At 47.9% G+C, this 15,265-nt stretch overlaps 2 protein-coding genes across 2 annotated transcripts; one reads left to right on the forward strand and one right to left on the reverse strand.

Annotated features, from left to right (window-relative positions):
• The first annotated feature begins 3,811 nt into the window (after positions 1-3,811).
• LOC136455161 (citrate-binding protein-like) lies at positions 3,812-5,444 on the forward strand. The gene is made up of 3 exons (XM_066455301.1): positions 3,812-3,943; positions 4,594-4,785; positions 4,937-5,444. The coding sequence occupies exons 1-3, from the start codon at positions 3,812-3,814 to the stop codon at positions 5,324-5,326; spliced, it is 714 nt and encodes a 237-aa protein (XP_066311398.1). The 3' UTR covers positions 5,327-5,444.
• Positions 5,445-9,887: 4,443 nt separating this feature from the next.
• Positions 9,888-11,457, reverse strand: LOC136453144 (cytochrome P450 CYP94D108-like). The gene has a single exon (XM_066453718.1). It carries the CDS (start codon positions 10,890-10,892, stop codon positions 9,888-9,890), a length of 1,005 nt encoding a protein of 334 aa, XP_066309815.1. The 5' UTR covers positions 10,893-11,457.
• Between the last annotated feature and the right edge of the window lie 3,808 nt (positions 11,458-15,265).

Here is a 15,265-nt window from a genome sequence, read left to right on the forward strand (position 1 = left end):
GACACAACCATGTTGGGATGTTGTACATGGTCAAGATCACTGGCCATGTGCTGTGGTTGCTCATCCTCTCATTGAAGGGATTCATTCCATCGGTGCTCAGGCCAAACCGTACATTCCTTGGGTCATCGCTGAATTCTTTGTGCTTCTCATCAAACCTTTGCCACTGACTACAATCAGCCGGGTGTGCAATCTTATCATCATCTACCTTGCGCTCATCATCCCACCATGTCATGAGTGCGGCTTCTTTAGGGTTTAGGAACATACGTCTCAAGCGGTCGGTCACTGGCAGGTACCACATTACCAGGGCAGGAATTCTTCTCTGCTTTGCATCGTTGCCTAATGGAGTGTCCTCTGGGGGCTGAGATTCTTGTACCACCTTTTTTGTACCCTTCTTATTCCTCTTTTTCCCCGTAGATGGTTCGTCCCCACCGTAAAGGTCATTGTTCTTGTACCGGCTGGCCCCACACCGGGGACATTTATCCAATGATTTGAACGTTTCACCACGAAAAAGTATACAGTGGTTGGGGCATGCATGTATTTTTTCAACCCCCATTGTCAATGGACTTATGATCTTCTTTGCTTGGTATGTGTTGGCGGGAACTGAGTTTGGTTGTGGCAGCACTCATGACAGGAGATGCAATAGATCATTGAAACTACAGTCTGACCAGCCGTACTTAGCCTTCAGGATGAGCAGCTCAAGCACGAAACGTAGCAATGTCCAATGTGTCGGACAACCCTTTTCAACACCATACACAGTCTCCTTCGATGCTTTTGTCACTCTTTCCAAATTTTCTAGACCTTTTGGGCTATTTAGTAAAATCTCTGGTCCAAGGGTTCGAATCATGTCATCTAAATCATCTTCAACTCCGACACGTGCTCCACCATCATTATTGGCACCACCTTCGTCGTTACCATCCCAACCACCAGCATCACCACCTTGTTCATTGCCAAACTCGAAATCCATTTGTGCATCAAGCTCGGCTGAATATTGGGACATGGATTCTATGGTTTCATCGTCGTATTCCTCCTCATCCTCGTCGTTAACAATAACCATTTCACCATGATGAATCCACACTGTGTAGTCCTCAACAAATCCTCGTATAATCAAATGTGATCTGATGATAGTCACATCTGTCCATGCCATACGGTTCTTGCAATCTTTACAGGGGCAAATAATTGTATCCTTATTCTCTTTCAATGTCGTTGCATGCTTCGTTGCGGCTTCAATAAATTTATCCACCTCTTCACGGAAACCTGCCTTGAACCTTAACGAACCATACATCCAAGAGTTCCTGTACTCCATCTTTTACAACAACAATAAAATAAACATTAAAGGACTACTTATTCAGATATATATAAAAATTAATCAAAGTAATAATTATTTGAGAATAATTGTATATACCTCAGATATATATGAATATAAATCTAATATAATTACATGAAGCATACAAACACACCATGGTAGAGGAAAATTAATTAATGGCCCATTTATCCATAAATAATTAAAATACATATTTATTGATTACAATAAACAATTTCAAAGACAACAATTAGCAATAATTATACTTTACACAATATCTTTCGTATAAACCCTAGTCCAATTTTATCAAACATAAATTTACAAAAACGAAATTAATAAAAAAACCAAACCCTAGATCTAGATCACATGCACATGAAACATCCATAAAACTAACTAATGGTTCACTAAAATCAAGAAACATGGACCAAATAAGGGTATGATCTTGTTCCCCTCCCTAATTTACCCTAGTACATTTAAAAGTTGGGTCTAATTTGCTCATAAATAGCTCAAGCACCATAGAAGAGAGAGAAAAACAAAACTCTAATTATTCACTAATCAACCATTAAAACTTCAAAAAAAGTGTGGAATAGCATTTTCTTACCTTCTACAACCTCTCCACCAAAGGATTTGAGACCAAAACCTTCCCCTCTTAGTAGAGCAATTTTTGGGAGGTGCCCAAGCCCTCCCCAACTTTCTTTCACGGGTTGGAGTGAATGACCCGAGGAGGAAGAAGGTGCTGCTTCACTTTTATATGGGGTCATTTGTAGGGGCGGCTGGTGATTGAGCCGCCCCTACAAATAGAAGCTATAAATACGGGCCATTTTTAGGGGCGGCTCAATCACCAGCCGCCCCTAAAAATACCATTTCTAGAGGCGGCTGGTGATTGAGCCGCCCCTAAAAATCATACTCCATTTGTAGGGGCGGCTCGTATCACCAGCCGCCCCTACTGTTCCATTTGTAGGGGCGGCTGGTGTCTGAGCACCCGAGCACGCCACTGTAGGGGCGGCTCCATCTCAAGCCGCCCCTACAAAAAAATTGAACCGTTGCTAAAAATCGTTTTCTACGTAGTGTAATTTTGTTTTCTCGAACGTGCCATGGTACAGCTTTCATTAAGCAGAAGAAGTTTGTTTTACAACAATAGGCGTCATGATAAGACCCCCCCCCCAATCACCCGAAACAACCAACAAGGCGGTAAGAGCATCTCCAAGAGTTTCTAAAATGCTCTCCTAATCTAGGATTTTTAGCAAAATTAAGAAAAACATGTTTCCAACAGTTTCTAAAACCACCTCCTAATCTTTTGACACTTCTAAAAACTGAGTCCTTGGCGCTTAAAGAGAGGAGAGGACCCTCAGCCACAAACCTAACTGACTGGACTTGCAAGAAAAAATACATCTACACAACAATTGCCCACACAGGAGATGAAGCCATGGTGCAAAACATCCACCGAGAAGAGACGAGACTAGTAGCGGCAAAGTATCCGCTACGAAAGCGCCAGAGACGACGAGGCGGCAAAGTATCTGCAAGTAGGCCAACCCGCACTCAGCAGCGAAGCGCAATTTTGTGGCTTACGAAAGATCGGTAATGGAAACTGGTAACAGATATAACAACCAATGAAAAAAAAGGTCTCAGATATTATATCACTTCGATACAGAGATGTTCGATAATCAAAAAAAAAAAAAAAGCAAAGCAAAGCAAAGGAACCAACCATCTACATCGGGATTTACCGAGGGGCCCTGTCCAAGCGTAGTCTGCTCTTTATCACTGGATTGCGAATAACCTCAGGCCATGGATACACCTGTGTCGTAGTCTGCATCAAAATCTGAAGCACCTCGCGGCGCGCCTTGTCATCTGGGCTCTCCGGCGGCGGCGGCGGCCGTGGGCGCAACTCTTCCTCCAACAGTCTGAGCTCGCGAAGGTAGCAGCGGCGGGTGATCCCGGATATGGTTCCGTCGTTGCCCGGCCGCGGGCACCTCCCCGAGAGCCACGATCTAGCGAACCCGCAGGTGGAGCCGACGGCCGCCATGCGTTTGGCGATCACGGCCTGCACCGGGTCGGTCTCGTTCGCCCCGGACTTGTTGTACCATGGCTTGGCCTCGGCAACGCTCCTCGCCCAGATCGTGTTGAACCGCAGGTCCCCGGCATAAGGGTCTGCACACATAAAACAACAAAGTCGATGGGAGTTTAGAGGAGAAATTGTAATTATAGGACGCGAAACAATGCACTTCGTCATTATAGGACTCCAAACATTGACTTCGTTAAAACGACCCTTAAACGTTGGCACTTTGTTATACATGACATTTGGTCTTTTTAATCACTTTTATTAACTAAAATACATGTATTTTGCCATGATGTGGCCGTATTGCCCTCGGGGCTTCAATTGCCGTGGGATGGGGCTGCTGGCCGCTCGCCTGGCTGCCTACCTGGCCGTGGTCTGGGCTGGTTGGCTGGCCGCGCCTTGGTTGTGTCAGTGAAGTGAACTCGAGAAGAAAGCCCATCCACACGATCGAGCAAATGGCTCCTGCTTCCTCCCTGCCATGGCCTGTACTGCTCCTGCTCATCGTCTTGGTCTCGTGGTGTGGTCAGTGCTCCGCCGGCGTTGACCCGACCCTGGGCTCAGTGCCGGCCCTAAGGGGTGGGCAGGAGGTGCGACGGCCGAGGGCCCTCGCGGGATAGGGGCCCAAGCCCAAGTATATAATACTCCATACCCTTTAGCTATAGTCCATTAGAATTTAAGATTAATGAGAAGATGTAGTGGTCCATCAACAAAAGGAGTCGTCGGCCTCTTTCTTTCCGGGAGGCAAGGAGCCGAGCCGCCAACACCTGCACACGCGCACATAGCGATCGCGAGTCGCGACTTCCGGATTTCTGGCGAGACAGGAGACTGCGAGAGACGCAGCGCCGATCACCAGTTCACCACGCGATCACCAGCGCAGATCACCGAGACACCGATGCTCGAGTTCTAGTCTTCCAGAAGCCAGACGACAGCGTTCCAGACGACGACGGCGACCAGGCAGCTGAAGCAGGGCTCGACGAAGACGACGACATCTGATCTTGGTTATTGCCTTCTGCCCTTTTGTGATCTGTGAATCTTGGTTCTGAATAAGTTCATATCCAAATTGTCTGGGCCCTAGGTTTTTTTTTCTTGTTCAATTTTTGTCTAGTACTTTGTACTCATATAGTTATGCTTTTCTTGTAATTTAGGTCATGTGTTAGAATTTTAGAATGTTATCTAAGAAACATTTGTCGAGAGGGGCCATCACGACAAGTTCGCCAGAGGGCTCTCAAAATTCTAGGACCGGCACTGCCTGGGCTTCATCGCTGTCAACCTCACCGAGGACCGGTTCAAGCTGCACCAACCGTACGACCTGCCGCCGGAGCAGCGGTACGAGTTCCGCGACGGCGTGGGGCGGATGTGGGTGTACTGCACCGACAAGCCCTTGAGCCCCGGCAGCCCCACCAAGCCGCGCTCCGAGATCCTCTTAAACGTATATACTAATTAAATTAAGCCAACAGCATCACTAATCTTCACGATCAATGCTAATCATGTTGCTAATCCTGTCCTATGATTTCCTGTAGTGAGCTGTCGTCGTTGCTAATCGTTTCAATTTCTTTTTGGTTTGTCGTTGCTACGTGCAGGTGAGGTACACGACGGGGGTGTGGCAGTTCGAGGACTACGGGTACGTGCCGGCGGGGACCTCCGGCATGTCGGTGATGCAGGTGTTCGACGTGTCGGGGCGGAACACGACGCTGATGCTGCACGAGTACGGCGGCCGGTTCATGTACTACCACGACGAGGCGCGCGTTGTCGACGCTTCCATCTACGACCGCTGGTTCCGGCTCAACGTGGTGCACGACGTCGGCGCGGGGGCGCTCACCGTGTTCGTCGACGGCGAGGACCGGCTCGCCGTCGTAGGACATAGCGGGTACCGCCACTACTTCAAGTTCGGGGTGTACACGCAGATGGACCCCTCGCACTACATGGAGTCCCGGTGGAGGGACGTCAAGGTCTACACCAAACTCGGATGAGGTTCAGGCTCAAGAACAGAGATCAAATCAGTTAACCTGAATAAAAGATTTGGATTGGACGTAGACATTAGTTGTTTATTTATCGATAGATTTCTGATGTGATTTCGTCTGAACTGAATTCATCTAGCTGCAATGGCCCAGGCGCGGCCGGCCAGCCAGCCCAGACCGCGGCCGGCCAGGCAAGCCAGGCGAGCGGCCGGCGGCTCCATCCCACGTCAATTGAAGCCCTGAGAGCAATACGGTCACATCATGGCAAAATACATGTATTTTAGTTGAGAAAAGTGATTAAAAAGACCAAATGTCAGGTATAACAAAGCGCTAACGTTTCAAGAGTCGTTTTAGCGAAGTCGATGTTTGGAGTCTTATAATGGCGAAGCGCATTGTTTCGCGTCCTATAATTGCAATTTTCTCCATTTTGGAAGTTTGAAGATAAGTACAGAGTCCATCTCAATCGGGTCACGTATCAGCATGGAAATTACTTAACTCAGCAGCAACCTGTACCTATATTTCCTGGAGATGAAGCAAATGTAAACAGCAAAGAGAAAATAGTGGTGGACTCGGGAACCCTTGGGTTTTGGCTTCCTGACTATATATTTTACCCTCTATTAAGGAAAATCGAGGCTGATATTTGTCTGACCAGGGTGCTCTTCGACGATAATCCTAATGCCTACTGCTACATAAGGGATATGGCGGATGTTGAACAAGTGTCAGTGACACTGGGATTTGTTGGAGGGGCAGAGATGCTGCTGTTTGGTGATTCACTTTTCTGTGAATACAATGGGAACCTGATTTGCTTGGGGCTACTCCGCACAATTCGACAGTTTAAGGAATATATGCCCAGCGTAATACTAACATGGGGTTTGATTTACTTAAAGGAGAGAGAGCAATTGATCAAGCTGGTTGTAGTTTGTAGATTTTGTTGTGCTCTAGTTTAGGGATAGCCGTGGTTAGTATCAAGTCACTGGAATAAAGTGAAGTCACCTTTTAAGGTTAGGCTAGCTGTGTTTTGATGAATTGTCGTGTTACTCACTTAGGTTGTCACTTTCATGATAAATTATCATGTTGTTGTCTTAATATTTGTGTTGTTCCCTCTTTGATTGTTCCTTGATGAATTACAATTACCGTGTGTGTGGCCTTACTATAATTATTCTGTTGTTGTCAGTGTTTCTGAATCACTTTCTTAACACAAATTCAAGCTACCCTTTCGCTAGTCACTATCCTTAATATATGCTTATATCCTGTTCTGTAAGATGTGAGGCACATTATCCTATTTTGAGTGGTGTGTGAACGAGAGTTCTTTAATCTCTCTGCATTATAAATACTGCCTTTACCTCAACGGATAGATTTTTGTGCATACTATAAAATCATGGTATTTTACATCGTCAGAGAGTCGATGGAACACAAGACACAATTTGTTAATTAAATAGATCTGTCCATAAATCGATGATTTTTAATGTCTGAATTCATTGTTTCTCTAGTCATTCTATTATTTTCCGCGATCATCCAATACCAACTGGTTGGTATTACTTGCTGGTTTAGTATATATTGTTGTTTTTCTAATTAGTAGTTTTATTTTTGACCTCGTTGTCAATGGACAAGTTTCACCTACTAGTTAATGTTGGGATAATGGATCCCAGCGGGATGAAATGAGTAGAGTGAGATCTCCGCCTAGGCAAAGGCTCTATGCAAGGTTAGGAACTCAGGTGGGTCCATGAAGAATTAGGGTTTCATAAATGGTATTTAGCTACCTCCTCTCACACTGGGTTTGGTTCCCCTTTTATAAGGCACTATTCATAGGGGCGCCGTTTTACATTCTTACCCCAAGACAGCTAAGGCATATTCCTAGGAATATGCCCGTACAAGTGTATTTTCCTAAGGTCATCTTAGGTCTTCTCTCTTGTCAACCGCCCTGCTCCATGGGCCTTTTCTCGCATCCACTGGAGGTCCATCTGCCGTTCAAGTTCTCCAGTGTCGCGGGGGATCCTTCTTTGGCCGGCGGAGGTCTTCATCACGCATGCCGACTCCTGGGTCTTCCCGTCCGCCTTCGCCTGGATGGCCACCTTCTTTGCCTGGGGCCTGGCCTGCGTCTCTCGAGGCCTTCGCCGCCGCTCTTGTGCCTTCGCCCAGGTACTGCATCGAACCGACGCCTCCTGGGACCTTCGCCATTACCCTTGGACTTTCCCCTGTCTAGGTGGCGCGGGCGAAGGCGTCCTGCATGATCCCTGCAGATAGTTTCTCATGTGATACACATCGTTAGTCTTTTCTGGTTAGAGTGGCGCTTAGCCTCCGCTGCTCATATATTTGTATCCCAACAGTTAAAAAATACTACCTCCATCCTAAAAAATGGTACTCAAGTTTTGTTCTAAATCAAGCTATTTCGATCTAACCAAGTTAATAGAGAAAACTATTAACATTATGAAATTATATTTCATGATGAGTCTAATGTCACTTATTTTGTAATAAAAGTATTTGTAGTCTTCCATATAAATTTGGTCAAACCTAAGATTGTTTAGCTTAGGACAAAACTAGAAGGCTAGAAGGTACGAGTATCTGTGCTAAGTAACCTAACCATTGGAGTTTCCCTAAAGCTCACATTTGGTTAGTATCTTTAGTAATGACGATTACACAGAATAGTTTCCATGAGGCAATTCTTAGGAAAAACACCGAGGGGCTGGTATTGGGTTGGCAATTTCACATGTCATAAATCACAAACGCACTGCACAAGTAATTTTTCTTCCCTTTCAGTCGATGGTAGACAGAAAATCAGGTAAGACACTCCAATATCAGATTAGGCTAGAGGATCATATTATATTTCAGATGCTAACATGGCAGCAACAATCGATGACTCTTGCAGGAGCCATGGTCAACCACATACTAGTGGGGGAAGGATGCTAAAATGAAACTTACGGATGGAGGGGGGGGCTTGCCGCTTGTATGTGTGTATCGTCTCCCTGGTTTCTGTAGTCCGCGACGGCCAGGCCTCAATGGGCGGCAGCGGACCGACCGGCTGGCAATGGCGGGCACCTGATAGCGAACAGAGGGCCGGGCCAGGCGTTTTTTTTTTTGCAGGTGTTGTACTGCTATTTTTTTTTTTGAGGGGATGTTGTACTGCTGTGTGTGCTAGTACTTGGGCTGATGGGCTCGCCCCCTCGAAGTTGGCCCGTGCCTCGGGCGCTTGGCCTTGTTGCTTGTGCAGACGTGCCGCGCCGCCACTGGCCCAAAGCGGAAATATCACATGCCCCTGCGGATACCAGCCTTATCCTGGCCGGTAGCGGGCGTCAAGATTCGCGCCTGCAGGGGGTGGGGAAGAACGGCCGGCCCCTCCCCACCGACAGCTCTCTCTCTCTCTCTCTCAAGTACGACGTCTTATTCATCTCCGGCGAACCTCGCCCCTGCCACCTCCTTCCTCCGCGGCAAGCTCCAGCCATGGACGCACCCAAACGGCCTGGCCCGACCGCCACCAACGCCGCCAGAACCCGAAAGCCGCCCTACGACCATCCCCACCGCCTCGCTGGCACGTGGATGAAACAGTGCATGACACGTGAAATAGCCATGTCACGATACGTGGGCTAATAAAAATCTGACACGTGGAAGGAAGTCATCAAGCCACGTGACCGAATAAAAAACGAACCCTGAGCCTTCCCCTCTAAACCCGCCGGAGTTGGGGAAGACGAGAGGAAACCTCACCGAAACCCTAGATTGGAGATCCAACAGCAGCAACAGCAGCAGCAGCAGGAGGAGGAGGCACACCTCTCCTGCGCCGCCGCCGCCGCCGGAGTCCAGTAGAACAAGGTCGCGTCGGGGGAGGGGCTGCCAAGGGAGGCGTCGGGGGAGGGGCGAGGGGTGCCGGCCGGGGTCGGCGGCACCGGAGCAGGCAACGCCGGCGACGGGCACGACGCCAGTGGAGGACGAGGCGTAAGCGAGCGGCTCCGTGCGACTGCGAGTGCGGGGATGGATGGGAGACGAAGCGATATAAAAAAATAAAAAAGGGAGTGGGAGCCACCGTGAGATCGACGGCTAGGATGAGCCATGTGGTCGCTAGGGCATGTGGGGTTACATTTTCGCCACCGGCCTCTACGTTTGTTGGAAACCCCGGTAGAGAGGAAGAATAAAGGCTGAGGGGAATAACTTGAGGCCTTCCCTACTTTGGAATCAAGTAGGGATCTTGAGTATTCTGAAGCTGTGTTTTTACCCTAAACCCTCAAATTTGGGTCTAGGGTACTGAACAGACCCTGCTCAAGACCTCAAGTTGCTCGTGTGTTTTTAGTACTTGGCAATTTGTATTGAGTTTTAGAAAAAGAATGTGTTGGTGATCATTTGGTAAAAAAAAATAACTCTAGCATGTGTTGATGCAGAGCTCCAATTGACTGTTGAATGATGGGTACGAGAACAGTTTTTTTTTTTTTTTTTGAACAAACGCTTAGAAGAACAGTGTTGCGCCCTGTACTACATTGATCTGTGATCACGAGTCCTATACTGCTTTATTTCTCTGTCCAAGCGAGAACAACATGAAACATCAATAATGATACCAAACGGTACATGTTTCGGTGGCGATGATTGTCTAGCTCCTCCTGTTCACTTGCATCGACAAGCCACCTTCCATCCGTAGTGTCAGCGAAAGCACGAGCCCAGGCCGCCGCTCGCTGCCAACGAACCGGAAGCTGAACGTCTCCAACACGCACGCGACGACGGACTTCATCTGGATGTAAGCCATCTCCTTGCCGAGGCACATCCGCGGCCCCGCGTGGAAGATCGGGTACTTGAACGGGCTCTCCGGCCGGAACGTGCCGTCCTCGCCGAGCCACCGCTCCGGCTTGAACAGCTCGCAGTCCTTGTCCCATATGTCCTCCATCCGCGCCATGGCGTACGCTGAATAGCTTATCAGCCACCCTTTCCCGATGAAGGTGCCGTCCGGTAGGAAGTCATCCTCCCTGCAGCCGTGCGTGTCCATGGCCACCGGCGGGTACAACCGCATGGACTCGGTGATGGCGGCGTGGAGGTAGTGCATGTCGCGCAGCTCGTCAACGCTGAACGTCGCCGAGCCCGTGATGCTCCCCTGATGGCTGGAGGCGCGCACCGCGCGGACCTCGCGCACAATCCTGTCCTCCACGTCGGGTCGCGTGGAGACCAGCCAGAAGAACCAGGACAGCGCCGACGACGTCGTGTCGCGCCCAGCCAGGAGGAAGTTGGTGACCACGTCCCTGAGGCTCTCATCGCTGTGCTCGCCGGCCGCGGCGAATCGCGACAGGAAGTCGTCCCTGCACGCCACGCCGACCTCGCTTCTCCTCTCCCTGCGCTCGCGGACGATCCTGCCGTTGTAGCCGTGGATGGTGCCGAGCGCCGAGCGCATCCGCCTCTCGGGCTCCACGTTGAGCAGCCTCTTGAGGCGCCACAGCGAATTGACGGGAGACATGAAGCGGGCCATGACGGCGTTCTGCGCGTCGTTGAAGGCGCGCATGAACTCGGCGCTCCGGCCAGGCGCGGCCATGCTGTCCTCAACGAGGCACGCTGGGTCCTCGCCGAGCGCCACGCGGCAGATGCTATCGAACGCGAAGCGCTCCAGCATGTCCTGCAGGTCCAGCGTCCGGCCGTCGCGCCACGCCCGGTCGAGCAGCGGCAGCAGCCGCTCCGTGACCTCGAAGCGGGCGGCGTCGACGACCAGGCTCCTGAGGGAGCGCTTGGCGAACTCGTAGCTGGCAGCCCTGCGCTGCCACAGCCACTGGTCGCCGTCGGAGTTGAAGATGCCGTGGCCAAGAAAGTCCTGTTAGAATCGATGATTAGTATCTGTGTGTAACCTGTAGATCCGGGGGAAGACCCTTCTTGTTTTTTACTGTTGCGGCACAGCAGTAGCGTAGACGTCGGTGTAGGGGCAGCTCCGGCTCGGTGGCGAGACGGCGGTCCGGTGTAGACCTGCAGAGGAACGACGGCGGTGGCGGGGCACATCCCGTCGCTGGCAGCACGGCCTTTGATCGGATTAGGGTTTTCTGTAGGGGGTGTGGCGGCTCCTTCGAAACTCGTAGTCCGAGCCTTGATCCTTACGTTCCTTTTATGTGTGCTGTGCGACAGGGGTGAAGGGACGGTGACGCCTAAGAGGGAGGGTGAATTAGGCGACTTAAAATTCTAACTCTAAACTATGGCATCTTTTTCTAAACCTAGCAAAACATATGCAACAGATAAGCTATCTAGATGTGCAACTATGGTTTTGCTAGTTGTGTTGCTATCTCTACCGCAAACGTAGTAAAGTAATCAATGTAAATGCGGAAGCTAAAGAGCAAGGTAGAGATATGCAAACTCCCGTCGATGACTCCGGTATTTTTACCGAGGTATCGAGAAGCGCGCAAGCTTTTCCCTAGTCCTCGTTGGAGCCCCTCGCAAGGAATCCCTCGCAAGGGCCAAGCTCCCAGTCGGGTAACTCCGTGGATAGCCTCGGGCCTTCCCCACGCGCAAGTGGGTCTCCGATGTGCCTCTCGGCAAGCCTCTCCCGGATGCTCCCCGCCATCTTCACTATCAAGCTTCCGGCCGAAACGCCGCGGGCCTTATTCCCTCCGGTACACGGTGGCGGCCACACCATAAACGCGGTTGGTGTGATCTCACAAGACTTCAAGCCCCTCCGATGTACAACACTTGTACTCGCAAGCACGGGGTGGCAAGACGTATGCAAACCTCACTTAAACACTAGGCAAACACCTAGAGTAAGCACATAAGCGGTGGTCTAATCAACCTAAGCACTTCGTAAAGCACTTATGCTAATCACCTAATAAAACACTAAGCACTATGCATGTGGAGATCACTCAAATGGTGTATCAACACTCTTGGTATGTTTCATCAACTCCACTACGCTCAAATGGCCGGTTGGGGGTTGTATTTATAAGCCCCACTGAGAAAGTAGCCGTTGGGGTCGAATTCCCGCAAAACTGCTACTGACCGGATGCTGAATCGTCCTGACCGGACACGTCCAGTCGTCCCGACCGTTGAGCCGGCAAAACACTGATCGGACGCTGTCCAGCGTCCGGTCGCCTGCCACCAGACGCGTCCGGTCACAGATTTGCCGCTCTGGAACCTTACTGTAATCGATCGGACGCTGCGTTCCAGCGTTCGGTCGGTTGCCGCCAGCGTCCGGTCCTCGCGTCCGGTCACCTATCTACCGAGCCACCGGTCCAGCGTCCGGTCCTTGCGTCTGGTCACGTCTGCGAGCTCGTTTCTTCGTGATCTTGCGTATGGCTTGGTTCCTATCTTCATGCTTGGACTTTGCTTGATATCTTGGGTCTTTTCTTGTGCTCCTAAGGTCTTCGCTTAAGGTGTTGATCATCGGATCATCACGTCACCTTTGTCCAAGTCACGTCTTGCACCCTGTTGGACTACAAAATAAACACTTACAAATTCATTAGTCTAATTTGGTTGTGTTGGTCATCAAACACTAAAATTCAAAGTAAATGGGCTTAGGGTCCATTTTCCTTACAATCTCCCCCTTTTTTGTGATTGATGACAACACGACCAAAGCAAGCAAATGATAGAGATTTTGAAATTTAAAAACTACCTACTTGCTAGGATGCAATGCAAAGGGCAAGGTTATATGATGCTAGAAAATCCTACTTAGATACCAAACGAAGACCATCTTGCCCTTACAAAAGTCCCTATGTGTCATTATGGATTCCTATAAATTTTACCATTACTTAGTCTAATCCATAATCCACTTTTCTCCCTTTCTTGGACCATTACTACTTGTAGACATCAACTTGATGCTTGCCTTTGGTCCTTCAAATTCTCCCTCTTTGGCATCAAACACCAAAAAGGAAGACATTAGTAGCACAAAGGAGGGTCAAATTTCGTGATCCTTTGTGTATAGAGTGAAATGGATCACAAAATTTGACTCTCACATTATATAGACTAAGCTCCCCCTAAATGTATGCATACATATGGTAGAAAGCAAAGCATATGCATAATTAGCAATTTATTGCACAAGAGAGTTTAATCTATATAATGCATGGAGAAAGCATATAAATATGAAATGAAATCAACGTGATGATGCCAATTAAAGAATGATGCTTAACTCCGGAGACTCCAATTTTCTTACAATGAGACTACTACACATATGTTTGAAAAATAATACCATTTGAAAAAGTGTTAGTCTCAAAGCATCCAAGTTGTAGAATTACTCCCTCTAAATATGTGCACACAAAAGTAGAATACTTTGTAGAAATCATGCACATTGATTTTAGAATAAAAAATACCACTTGAAAGATGACATCTCATGAATGTGAGAATCATTTTCAAAATAGATATTCGGGAGAGATTATCTACAATTTTGGACTTTGGCACATATTAGATAAACAAGAGTAAGACAAGCTATGTGCCGTGCTTCTAAGTAATTTTAACACCATGTAGGTTTGCTCCAAGGGTTAAGAATGTAACCGAGCAAGCCTACCATATGAAATACCTAGTGTATGCATGACAAAAGATATAAGCATGCAAATGCAAACCTAGGCATGAAGAGTAACTAGAAGCTTAAAGATACCAATTGTAGGAAAATCTAATTGCAAGATGTACCAATTGAAAAGTAATAGCATCTAGTTACCTAACATGGGAAGGGGAATTTGGGTCCATAATATTCACTAACCCACTTGACAATGATTTTGTCCATCATGATGCACCCCATGAAATGTCCCAAACTTTGCCAAGTCTCCAAATTCCCCGAAGTCTGATGGACTTCTCACTTCCCTTTCGGGATCTAAACCTTCTTGGTGCTCTTCATGTTTAAAATGATTTCCTTTGGCACCCAAAAGCGTTTGACCCCATTGTTGGCTTGCTTGTTCACCTTGATGGCCACCACCTTGTCACTTTTCTTCTTCTTCAAGAGATAAGGTGTGGAGGCCTTCTTGTCCACCTTGTTGGTGTAGGTGTTGGAGAGCTTGCTTGTTTGCTTTTTCTCCTTCTTTGCTCCTCCCCCATTCTTCACCTTGCACTCATAGGACTTGTGACCTTCCTTGTGGCACACGTAACAAACCATGGTTTGTCATTCATCAAGCTTCTTCACTCCCTTGACGGTGTTATCTTGATGAAGTTGGGTTTGCTTCGCCTTGCCTTTTACTTGAGTCAAGTCCTTGGTGAGGTGAGCTACTTCTTGCTTGAGTTGCTTATTCTCCTTTGCAACCTCTTGTGTGCATGTATCTACAATAACTTTCTCAACACAAACTTGGTTGCACAAAGGTGAGTCTAAACATAAATCATTACAAGAAGTAGAAGCATCCCTTTTTGACATGTTAAAGATAGAACTTTTCTTTTTAGATGCCTTGGTGGGGTTTGTGCTAACGGCTTCAAGATTAGCAACTTTATTAGTTAGCTCATCACAATGTTTGCACATGGTTTCCATTTTAGCAAGCAAACTATTATAAGCTTCTTGTGAGCCAGCTAACTTTTCTTTTAATTTTTCATTTTTCTTTAAAAGTTGCTCATCATTGATTGTGCATACATTTGTTGTTGCACTAGCCTCAAGTTGCTCAATTTTAGTAGATAGTTCAATATTGAGATTTGCAAAGTTTTCATATTGTTCAAGCAAATTTTTGTATGCTTCTTGTGAACTTCCTAGCTCTTCTTTTAAATTTTTGAGCTTCTTTTGTTGACTAGTGCAAACTTTAGCATATTTAAGATTTTGTTGCACAATTGTATTATAAGAAGGCAAATCATCATCACTATCGCTCTCGCTAGAGGATGAGCTTTCATTACCTCGTGCCATAAGGCACACACGAGAAGAGCTTGATGATGAGTGCTGGCGCCCTTGCCTCTTGTGATGATCTTCTTCACTTGAAGAATCATCCCATGACCTTATTGATGTGAGGGCTTTGTTCTTGCACGCCTTCTTCTTTGCCTTGGGTGTGGGCTTGTTTGGACAAACTTCCACAAAATGCCCCAATTCGCCGTATCCATAGCATCCTCTCTTTC

The sequence above is a fragment of the Miscanthus floridulus genome, chromosome 5, assembly GCF_019320115.1.
Source record: "Miscanthus floridulus cultivar M001 chromosome 5, ASM1932011v1, whole genome shotgun sequence".
Lineage (NCBI taxonomy): Eukaryota > Viridiplantae > Streptophyta > Magnoliopsida > Poales > Poaceae > Miscanthus > Miscanthus floridulus.